This window comes from Orbicella faveolata, unplaced genomic scaffold (genome assembly GCF_042242905.1).
Source record: "Orbicella faveolata isolate gen_17 unplaced genomic scaffold, um_ofav_v1 contig_48, whole genome shotgun sequence".
In the NCBI taxonomy this organism is placed as follows: Eukaryota; Metazoa; Cnidaria; class Anthozoa; order Scleractinia; family Merulinidae; genus Orbicella; species Orbicella faveolata.
Window position 1 is genome coordinate 11,014,862 of NW_028301578.1, and position 12,429 is coordinate 11,027,290.

The following is a 12,429-nucleotide window of genomic DNA, read 5'->3' on the forward strand; positions in this document are numbered from 1 at the left end:
TCTCATTCTGAACGACAATGCTCAGAGACAGAGACACTAGAGAGTACGTAAGTTGTCCGCTGTTGGGTTGAGAGAGTACATTTGGTACCTTTTACTGACAGAATGACAAGAGAAAAATACCGTGATTCGTAGAAATAATTAAAGCAGATATTTAGAGAGGAAGCCACATCAGCCTTAGCTGGTTTTCATGCGGGTCCTCTGTCCTGTTCGAATTGGAATTTGGAGATGTTAGTTTTTATGGAAAGAGGAAAACCGAAGAACGCAGAGAAAAACCATCGGAGCAAGTCGAGAACGAACAACAAACTCAACCGGGCTGGAATCGAGCCCGGGCCGGCGAGCGCTCTCACCACTGCGCCATTCCTGCTCTCCAATATAAATGTTGGATGTTCATGATAACGAACTAGAGGATAAGAAGGGTTGTAATATTTTTATTAATACGGTATAAGAATTGCGAACATGGAGGCTTCTGTAAAGGCATATTTTACGTATTACCAGTAAGAATTATGCTCAGATTGATAAGATACAGCCTTATTGTCATTCAGAGGGCTTCAGAGCCACCTAAATTCCAAAATTTAAGATTTCACTGAACCACTTCTATAGAGTTTTATAAACTTTGTTTGATGATGACGATTGGTTGATGACTAATTGTTGACTGACACCCTCAAAGAAGGAAACAAGGCAACCTACCTGCGCTGCCGTTACCACAATAACGAAAATCACAATAAGGTTGCCTTTGTAACTCATACACGAAGTAAGCTCCACAGTTCCTGATTCTAATATTGTTACTCCAGTAACAGCAGTCGTATAGCCAATACCAGTAATAATTCGTGCTATAACAGACTCTACGAGTGACCACACCTTCAGCGACTGTCGGGTGTGTGCCATTAAGCCAACCTGGATAGTAAGTACCGCAGTGATTTTCGGGAACACATTTGTCCGCCATCTGATCTCCAGCAGCTCCTTGGAAACGATACCAACCTGGTACCAGGTCATTCGTATCGCATCTATAATTGCTGGCGTAGATCAATAGGTGTCCTTGAGCGCGGTCTGCTTCACTCAGGACTGTATAATTGTTACACCCATCTACTGTAAGCAAGGACACATCAGTTGACTACAGTAAACGACAAAACTGCCTTTCTTAACTGAACAGTAGTGACAAATAACAAAACTGAGTGAGACACAAGTAATTCATGTACGGCACGCAGGAGAGTTAAAAAGATATTCTGATGAAGGGGTGTGGCGATTGCATGCTGGAGGAGTAACTTGCGGTGAACTAGCTTTCCATTCAGGTGGAGTGGAAATCTATAAACAATTGTAGTCTGAGAAACCGGAGATAAACGTCGGCCCGATGGGCCACCATGTTTGCACGCAGACCTTCTCGAATCTCTAAAGCAAATACGCTAAGCTTTAGGGATTTGAATTTAACCAGCTAGTTATTCTAGTGTGTTTTTCGGTGTCGGAGTTTATTAATTTGCATTTGGTCATTATTGTCTCAATACAACGACAATTGAGAGCCTGGAATAGAAACGCTTTTCGCTTTCTTACAAGAAAGCTACGTTTTGCGCCAAATTGTTACGGAAACCGCTGCTGGGGTTGAGAGAGGGAATAAAAAGGGAAAAGTACCTTTTTTCGTAGTAATAATGAAGGCAGATATATGTTAGTTGTTAATGATAAAGAACTAGAGGATAGAAATGATTCTGATATTTCTACAAATACGCTAAGAATTGCGTAACATGGAAGTTTCTCTAGACACACATGTTACGTAATACCAATACGAGTTTGTGATCAGATTAATAAGATAGAGCTTTATTGTCATCCGCAGGCGTTCACAGCCGCCTTACACTCCAAAAGTTAAGATGGCACTGAACTACCTCTGGAGAATGTTTTTAAACTTTGTTTGATGATCGATGATGATGATTGCTTGATGATTGATTGTTGACGGACACACTCAAAAAGTAAACAAGGCAACTTACCTGCGCTACTGGCGTTACCACAGTAACGAAGATGGCAATAAGGCGGCTTTTGTAACTCATACACGAAGAAAGCTCCACAGTTCCTGACTCTTATATTGCTACTCAAGTAACAGCAATCGTTTGACCCGTACCAGTGATAATCCCAGGAATCATAACAGACTTTACGAGTGACCACACCTTCAGCGACTGTCGGGTGTGTGTCATTAAGCCAACCTGGATGTTGAGTACCGCAGTAATTCGTGGGAACACATTTGTCCGCCATCTGATCTCCGGCAGCTCCTTGGAAACGATACCAACCTGGTAGTAGGTCATCCCTATCGCATCTATAACTGCTGGCGTTGATCACTATGTGTCCTTGAGCGCGGTCTGCTTCACTCAGGATTGTGTAATTTTTACATCCATCTACTGTATATAAGGACACATCAGTTGACTACAGTAACGACAATATTGCATTTCTTAACTGAACTGTAGTGACAAATAACTAAAACAAAATGAGTCATGAGTGAAAATGACAAAAGCGATCATCTTGGATTGTTGACCTTGCTCAATATCTTTTTTTTTTTTAAACTGTCTGCTTCACTCAGAACTGAGTGGATTTTACACCCAGTGTACAGAGCCAGCCTTGCATCAAAGTCCCAGACTATGCCCAGAGCAGGGATTGACGCTCTTGGAATTAAGTGACACACCATGAATTTGAACATAATGCGTTACAATGCTTTAAAATAATTCGAATTTGCCCTCCCTCCCAAATAAGGAAGGTAGTTATAAATGTCTCGCCCGTATAGGATCGAGCCTCTCTACAAAACGATACACTCTTGGCTTGAACCCTAACTTGATCGAAAGAAATCTCGCAGGCATTGAACTCCAGTAAAATTAAATCTCGTTCATTGAGCATGTCAAATAAATTTCTTGAAAAGAGTATAAAATATTAGATTGATATTTCACTTTTCTCATTAGCATGTTCCCCCAAAGTGAAAATGATGCGCATTATTTTGCATGAAGCAAATTTTCTAAGTTTACTGCACGTAGAAAAAAAATTGTACCCTTTTTAACTCAGACTTCTTGTTTAGCCACTAAATTCTCACTTCTCTACAAAGAAGAGAATAATACGCGTTCATCAGGGTCACGTGAAGAGTAACCGACGTCACAAGAATGAATCTCAGAATTTATTATGAGGCAAAGCTTCATCCTACTATCACTAGAATTTTTTTTGATTTATTTATTTTCCACAATCAATGTTTACAATGAGGTGTTTTAATTGAGTAACTATGTAATAAGTATTGAATGAAATGATTGCCTCGCGCTGGTTTCGCTCGCAGTTTTTCTTTCGCGTGTGTTGAGAAATAGAGAGGTTCTGTACGCTTTACATTTTCTGAGCTTCGGCTATACTGTGATGAGACGTGCTTCGTACCGTACCGTGTGTACTCTCGTGAGTAGTGTGTACTGGAATTAATGTTTATTGGCTATTAGTTGGCGTGTTGATCAATACCATCAGGCATAAATTTTTTCAAACGACCGGTAGAGGCAAGCGTGGTTGGTTAGGTTAGTGGAACTGCGAATAAAATTGTGATTCATCGAATAGCCAAATGAAAATTTCTCTTTTTCCGGTGAAAACTAGTCGACAGTATTAGGTAACCGGCTAAACTTAAGGTACTTGTAACCATTCGTCGATTTAAGAAATAGAAAACATGTACCGTGCTTCTATCGAGTTATAAAAACACGAGTGGAGGTTTCGGAGAAAAAGTGGAGAACGAGAAATGTTGTGGGAACACGAGCCGCAGTGTTTCCACAGCTTTTTCGAGTTCTCCCAAACTTTCACGAGTGTTTCTATAACTCGATAGAAACACGGAGAACATGTAGGAGCGTACTTTGTACTGCCAATATTTAGTATAAAATAAGTTCCAACTGTGTATCTCAGTTGTAGTTTGATCCTCACGAAATCTTAACAGCAGACGAAACTGGTCGATTAATAAACTCTGTTTTAGAAATTCATTAGTTGTTGCTGCGTGCCGCCCACAAGTATCCTTATTTTAAAAAAAGATCTATAAATAATTGTAGTCGAATAAAACGGAGATGAACGTCGGCCTGTTGGGTCACCATGTTTGCACGCAGACTTTCCCGAACCTCTGAAGCAAACACGCTAAGCTCTAGGGATTTGAATTTAACCCAGCTAGTTATTCTAGTGTGTTTTTGGGTGTCGGAGTTTATTAATTTGCATTTGGTCATTGTTGTCTCAATACAACGACAATTGAGAGCGTGGAACAGAAACGCTTTTCGCTTTCTTATAAGAAAGCTACGTTTTGCGCCAAATTGTTACGGAAACCGCTGCTGGGGTTGAGAGAGGGAATAAAAAGGGAAAAGTACCTTTTTTCGTAGTAATAATGAGGGCAGATATATGTTGGTTGTTAATGATAAAGAACTAGAGGATAGAAATGATTCTGATATTTCTACAAATACGCTAAGAATTGCGTAACATGGAAGTTTCTCTAGACACACATGTTACGTAATACCAATACGAGTTGTGATCAGATTAATAAGATATATATGTTATTTGCCGGCTGGGAGGTCCGTATGGTGAAAACCTGTGACCGAGGTCTTGAAAATGGTGTCCGAGGCCGCAAGCCGAGGGCAGCATTTTCAAGCCTGAGGTCACAGTTTTTCACGATACGGACCGACCGTAAGCCGGCGAATAACATGTTTATCTTTTTTTTCCTGCAGTAAATTGGTTTTACAGATTACAAATGGGTTTGTCTACGCAACTCTTGTCATTGAATCGGCTTGCGCGCCGTCTACTAACGATTTGTAAGAAATCTCGGCAACGAGCGAGTAACACAGATAGCAGACGAAGAAAGATGTATTAAAAAATAGATTTTTTTCGAACTACGTTGTGTTAGTTGCGTTTATTTCACCAGTTTAGTTCTCCAAAACTGTTTTCGCGGTGTGAAATTTCGTGCGAAGTTTGAATTTTTACTACAAAAACAATTTCTGTCAGTCGTTCCTTTTAAAATCACTTCGTCACTTTTCTGCCGTAAATTGAATAGCAGAATGCGAGGAAATTCGTTACGTGTATTACACAGAAATTCTTCTAAATACAGCAACGATCGGAGAGGTAAACTCGACTGAAATTGACTCAAATTTTACTGCGAGAGATTACGCGCCATTACAGCGCCAAGCTACAAACAATTAAGCAAACTCTCACAACTTCAAAACATTCAATTGAATTTACTTACAGTGACTTTCCTTTCCATGTTAAGGTGAACAGAGATAAACTTGCCTTGACTAATCGTCGATGGATGTGTAAAAAAGGCAAAAGATTGACGATTACCGCTAACTTTTAGGAGCGAAATTTAGGCAGCAGGAAAAAAAATCCGGCCCGTGGGCCGTATCGTAAGAAGCTGGACCGCTCACGTGCGTATGATTAGCCAATCAAATTCGAGGATTTAGGATTCCGGCGCGCTCAGATGCTTGAGAAAAACATAAACAGCTTTATCGTCATCCGCAGGCGTTTACAGCCACCTTACACTCGAAAAGTTAAGATGGCACTGAACTATCTCTGGAGAATGTTTTTAAACTTTGTTTGATGATTGATCATGATGATTGCTTGATGATTGATTGTTGACGGACACACTCAAAAAAGCAAACAGGGCAACTTACCTGGAACACTGCCGTTACCACAGTAACGAAAATCGCAATAAGGCGGCTTTTGTAACTCATACACGAAGAAAGCTCCACAGTTCCTGACTCTTATATTGTTACTCAAGTAACAGCAGTTGTTTGACCCGTACCAGTAATAATCCCAGTTATCATAACAGACTTTACGAGTGACCACACCTTCAGCAACTGTCGGGTGTGTGTCATTAAGCCATCCTGGATGTTGAGTACCGCAGTAATTCGCGGGAACACATTTGTCCGCCATCTGATCTCCGGCAGCTCCTTGGAAACGATACCAACCTGGTACCAGGTCATCCCTATCGCATCTATAACTGCTGGTGTTGATCACTATTTGTCCTTGGGCGCGGTCTGCTTCACTCAGGACTGTGTAATTTTTACATCCATCTACTGTATATAAGGACACATCAGTTGACTACAGTAAACGACAATACTGCATTTCTTAACTGAACTGTAGTGACAAATAACTAAAACAAAATGAGTCATGAGTGAAAATGACAAAAGCGATCATCTTGGATAGTTGACATTGTTCAATACCTTTTTTTTTTAACACTGTCTGCTTCACTCAGAACTGTGTGGTTTTTACAACCAGTTTACAGAGCTAGCCTTGCATCAAAGTCCCGGACTATGCCGGGAGCAGGGATTGACGCTCTTGGCATTAAGCGACACACCATGAATTTGAACGTAATGCGTTACAATGCTTTAAAATAATTTGCCCTCCCTCCCAAATAAGTAAGGGTACTTATAAATGTCTCGCCCGTATAGGATCGAGCCTCTCTACAAAACGATCCACTCTTGGCTTGAATCCTAACTTGATCAAAAGAAATCTCGCAGGCATTGAACTCCAGTAAAATTAAATTTCTTTCGTTGAGCATGTCAAATAAATTTCTTGAAAAGAGTATAAAATATTAGATTGATATTTCACTTTTCTCATTAGCATGTTCCCCCAAAGTGAAAATGATGCGCATTATTTTGCATGAAACAAATTTTCTAAGTTTACTGTACGTAAGAGAAAATTGTATCCTTTTTAACTTAGACTTCTTGTTTAGCCACTAAATTCTCACTTCTCTACAAAGAAGAAGAATAATACGCGTGCATCACGGTCACGTGAAGAGTAACCGACGTCACAAAAATGAATCTCAGAATTTATTATGAGGCAAAGCTTCATCCTACTATCACTAGAATTTTTTTTGATTATTTATTTATTTTCCACAATCAATGTTTACAATGAGGTGTTTTCATTGAGTAACTATGTAATAAGTAATGAATGAAATAAATGCCTCGCGCTGGCTTCGCTCACAGTTTTTCTTTCGCGTGTGCTGAGAAATAGGGAGGTTCTGTACGCTTTACATTTTCTGAGCTTCGGCTATATTGTGATGAGACGTGCTTCGTACCGTACCGTGCGTACGCTCGCGAGTAGTGTGTACTGGAATTAATGTTTATTGGCTATTAGTTGGCGTGTTGATCAGTACCATCAGTCATAATTTTTTTCAAGCGACCGGTAGAGGCAAGCGTGGTTGGTTAGGTTAGTGAAACTGCGAGTAAAATTGTCCGTTCGTCGAATAGCCAACTCAAAATTTCTTTTTTTCCGGTGAAAACTAGTCGACAGTATTAGGTAACCGGCTAAACTTAAGGTAGTTGCAAACATTCATCCATTTAAGAATTAGAAAACATGTACCGTGTTTCTATCGAGTTATAGAAACACGAGTGGAAGTTTGTGGGAAAAAGTGCAGAACGAGAAATGTTGAGGGAACAGGAGCCGCAGTGTTTCCACGGCTTTTCCGAGTTGTTCCAAACTTTTACGACTGTTTCTATAACTCGATAGAAAGACGGAGAACACGTAGGAGCGTACTTTGTACTACCAATATTTAGTATAAAGTAAGTTTCATATTTGTATCTCAGTTGTATTTTGATCCTCACGAAATCTCAACAGCAGACGAAACCGGTCGATTAATAAACTCAGTTTTACAAACTCATTAGTTGTTGCTGCGTGCTGCCCACAAGTATTCATATTTTAAAAAAAGATCTATAAATAATTGTAGTCTCATAAACCGGAATATGAACGTCGGCCTGTTGGGTCACCATGTTTGCACGCAGACTTTCCCGAATCTCTAAAGCAAACACGCTAAGCTCTAGGGATTTGAATTTAACCTAGCTAGTTATTGTAGTGTGTTTTTCAGTGTCGGAATTTATTAATTTGCATTTGGTCATTATTTTCTCAATGCAACGACAATTGAGAGCGTGGAACAAAAACGCTCTTCGCTTTCTTTCAAGAAAGCTAAGTTTTGCGCCAAATTGTTACGGAAACCGCTGCTGGGGTTGAGAGAGTGAATAAAAAGGGAAAAATACCTTTTTTCGTAGTAACAATGAAGGCAGATATATGTTGGTTGTTAATGATAAAGAACTAGATGATAGAAATGATTCTGATGTTTCTACAAATACGCTAAGAATTGCGTAACATGGAAGTTTCTCTAGACACACATGTTACGTAATACCAATACGAGTTTGTGATCAGATTAATAAGATACAGCTTTATTGTCATCCGCAGGCGTTCAGAGCCACCTTACAGTCGAAAAATTAAGGTGGCACTGAACTACCTCTGGAGAATGTTTTTAAAGCTTGTTTGATGATTGATGATGATGATTGCTTGATGATTGATTGTTGACGGACACACTCAAAAATTAAACAAGGCAACTTACCTGCGCTACTGGCGTTACCACAGTAACGAAGATGGCAATAAGGCGGCTTTTGTAACTCATACACGAAGAAAGCTCCACAGTTCCTGACTCTTATATTGTTACTCAAGTAACAGCAGTCGTTTGACCCATACCAATGATAATCCCAGTAATCATAACAGACTTTACGAGTGACCACACCTTCAGCGACTGTCGGGTGTGTGTCATTAAGCCAACCTGGATGTTGAGTACCGCAGTAATTCGTGGGAACACATTTGTCCGCCATCTGATCTCCGGCAGCTCCTTGGAAACGATACCAACCTGGTACCAGGTCATCCCTATCGCATCTATAACTGCTGGTGTTGATCACTATTTGTCCTTGAGCGCGGTCTGCTTCACTCAGGATTGTGTAATTTTTACATCCATCTACTGTAAATAAGGACACATCAGTTGACTACAGTAAACGACAAAACTGCATTTCTTAACTGAACTGTAGTGACAAATAACTAAAACAAAATGAGTCATGAGTGAAAATGACAAAAGCGATGATCTTGGATTGTTGACATTGTTTAGTACCTTTTTTTAACACTGTCTGCTTCACTCAGAACTGTGTGGTTTTTACAACCAGTTTACAGAGCCAGCCTTGCATCAAAGTCCCGGATTATGCCGGGAGCAGGGATTGACGCTCTTGGAATTAAGTGACACACCATGAATTTGAACATAATGCGTTACAATGCTTTAAAATAATTTGAATTTGCCCTCCCTTCCAAATAAGTAAGTGTACTTATAAATGTCTCGCCCGTATAGGATCGAGCCTCTCTACAAAACGATACACTCTTGGCTTGAATCCTAACTTGATCGAAAGAAATCTCGCAGGCATTGAACTCCAGTAAAATTAAATTTCGTTCATTGAGCATGTCAAATAAATTTCTTGAAAAGAGTATAAAATATTAGATTGATATTTCACTTTTCTCATTTCCTTTTTAACTCAGACTTCTTGTTTAGCCACTAAATTCTCACTTCTCTACAAAGAAGAATAATAATACGCGTGCATCACGGTCACGTGAACGGGAACCGACGTCAAAAAAAATGAATCTGAAAATTTATTATGAGGCAAAGCTTCATCCTACTATCACTAGAATTTTTTTGATTATTTATTTCTTTTCCACAATCAATGTTTACAATGAGGTGTTTTCATTGAGTAACTATGTAATAAGTATTGAATGAAATGATTGCCTCGCGCTGGATTCGCTCGCAGTTTTTGTTTAGCGTGTGTCGAGAAATAGAGGGGTTCTGTACGCTTTACATTTTCTGAGCTTCGGCTATACTGTGATGAGACGTGCTTCGTACCGTACCGTGCGTACTCTCGCGAGTAGTGTGTACTGGAATCAATGTTTATTGGCTATTAGTTGGCGTGTTGATCAGTACCATCAGTCATAATTTTTTTCAAGCGACTGGTAGAGGCAAGCGTGGTTGGTTAGGTTAGTGGAACTGCCAGTAAAATTGTCCTTTCATCGAATAGCCAAATGAAAATTTCTCTTTTTCCGGTGAAAACTAGTCGACAGTATTAGGTAACCGGCTAAACTTAAGGTAGTTCTAAATATCCATCGATTTCAGTAAGAAATGGAAAACATGTACTGTGTTTCTATCGAGTAATAGAAACACGAGTGGACGTTTGGGAGAAAAAGTGCAGAACGAGAAGTGTTGAGGGAACATGAGCCGCAGCGTTTCCACAGCTTTTTCGAGTTCTCACAAACTTTGACGAGTGTTTCTATAACTCGATAGAAACACGGAGAACATGTAGGAGCGTACTTTGTACTGCCAATATTTAGTATAAAATAAGTTCCATCTTTGTATCTCAGTTGTAGTTTGATCCTCACGAAATCTCAACAGGAGACGAAACCGGTCGATTAATAAACTCAGTTTTACAAAATCATTAGTTGTTGCTGCGTGCAGCCCACAGGTATTCTTATTTTAAAAAAAAGATAAGCTCTAGGGCTAAGCTCTAGGGATTTGAATTTAACCCAGCTAGTTATTCTAGTGTGTTTTTCGGCGTCGGAGTTTATTAATTTGCATTTGGTCATTATTTTCTCAATGCAACGACAATTGAGAGCGTGGAACAAAAACGCTCTTCGCTTTCTTTCAAGAAAGCTAAGTTTTGCGCCAAATTGTTACGGAAACCGCTGCTGGGGTTGAGAGAGTGAATAAAAAGGGAAAAGCACTTTTTTTCGTAGTAATAATGAAGGAAGTTATAAGTTGGTTGTTAATGATAAAAAACTAGAGGATAGAAATGATTCTGATGTTTCTACAAATACGGTAAGAATTGCATAACATGGATGTTTCTCTAGACACACATGTTACGTAATACCAATACGAGTTGTGATCAGATTAATAAGGTACAGCTTTATTGTCATCCGAAGGTATTCAGAGCCACCTTACACTCGAAAAGTTAAGATGGCACTGAACTACCTCTGGAGAATTTTTTTAAACTTTGTTTGATGATCGATGATGATGATTGCTTCATGATTGATTGTTTACGCACACACTCAAAAAAGCAAACAAGGCAAATTACCTGCGCCACCGGCGTTACCACAGTAACGAAGATCGCAACGAGGCGGCTTTTGTAACTCATACACGAAGAAAGCCCCACAGTTCCTGACTCTTACATTGTTACTCCAGTAACAGCAGTTTGTTGACTCGTACCAGTAATAATCCCAGTAATGATAACAGACTTTACGAGTCACCACACCTTCGGCAACTGTCGGGTGTGTGCCATTGAGCCATCCTGGATACCGAGTCCCGCAGTAATTCGTGGGAACACATTTGTCCGCCATCTGATCTCCGGCAGCTCCTTGGAAACGATACCAACCTGGTACCAGGTCATCCCTATCGCATCTATAATTGCTGATAACTATTTGTCCTTGAGCGCGGTCTGCTTTACTCAGGACTGTGTAATTGTTACACCCATCCACTGTAAGTAAGGACACATCAGTTGACTACAGTAACGACAATACTGCATTTGTTAACGAGCAGAGTGACAAATAACTAGAACGAAATGAGTGATGAGTGAAAATGACAAAAGCGGTTATCTTGGATTGCTGACATTGTTCAATACGTTTTCTTCAGCACGGTCAGCTTCACTCAGAACTGTGTAATTTTTACACTCAGTTTACGGAGCCAACCTCGCATCAAAGTCCCGGATTATGCCTGGGGCAGGGATTAACGCTCTTGATTTAAGTGACACACTATGAGGAAGTGTTGCAATATCGAATTTGACAAAGCGCGTTTTAATTAATGCTTTAAAAGAAATTGAAATTGCCGAAATAAATCTGCAAGTTAAGTTATAGTTGTATCGCCGAATGTAAACGATCGAGCATCTTTACAACACGATACACTCTTGGCTTGAATCCTGACTTGATGGAAAGAAGTCTCGCAGGAAATTTTGTTCGGTGAACGTATGAAAAAAATTACTTGAAAATACTGTAAAGTATTAATAAGATATTTCATTCCTCTCATGAGCATGTTCCCCCAAAATGAAATCGAATTCGTTGACCATTCGTCGAATAGACAAATCAAAATTTCTTTTTTTTTTTCGGTGGAATCTAGCCGACGGTAGAAAACCACTAAACTCAGTGCAGTTGTAACCATTTACTAATAATTATTACTTACCATTTACAGATGAGGTTATTGTTGGTTTCACAGTTGATGCAATCGTTGGGTCCACGCCGGTCTCAGTGGTTGATATGGGTGCTGTAGTGACTTGCGGTGTCTTTACTGACTGTGACGCTGAGTGCATTAAAGCAGACCTAAATAATACTGCAATGGAGTATCCCACATTTACTGTTGGTGTTGTTACGTAAGGCAATGACACATCAGTTGTGCGGCTGGCCGATACCACATTGATTGTGTCACTTGACCATTCCAGAGTGTTTCCCGTGCTGGACGTCTCCGTACTTATTTCGCCGCTGGGCGATCCCACATTTAGTGTTGCAGCGGACGATTTAACAAATGTTGTTGCCGCGGACGATGCCACACTTACTGCAGCGGTGCTGTGACCTACAAAGAATGTGTGATTGAAAGAACAGTGCTTTCGACAATAGAATAACTTAACG

General features: G+C 39.9%; 1 protein-coding gene across 1 annotated transcript in view; it reads right to left on the minus strand.

Moving 5' to 3' along the window:
- The window catches only part of LOC149096511 (uncharacterized), a 29,635-nt gene that overhangs the window by 10,491 nt on the left and 6,715 nt on the right, over positions 1-12,429 (minus strand). Inside the window, exons 4-8 of the mRNA XM_089280747.1 lie at positions 11,987-12,373; positions 10,890-11,288; positions 8,342-8,746; positions 1,974-2,378; positions 688-1,086 (exon numbers count right to left, since the gene is read on the minus strand). Of these exons, the coding sequence (XP_089136873.1) occupies positions 688-1,086; positions 1,974-2,378; positions 8,342-8,746; positions 10,890-11,288; positions 11,987-12,373 (1,995 nt within the window). The remainder of the gene's footprint in view (positions 1-687; positions 1,087-1,973; positions 2,379-8,341; positions 8,747-10,889; positions 11,289-11,986; positions 12,374-12,429) is intronic.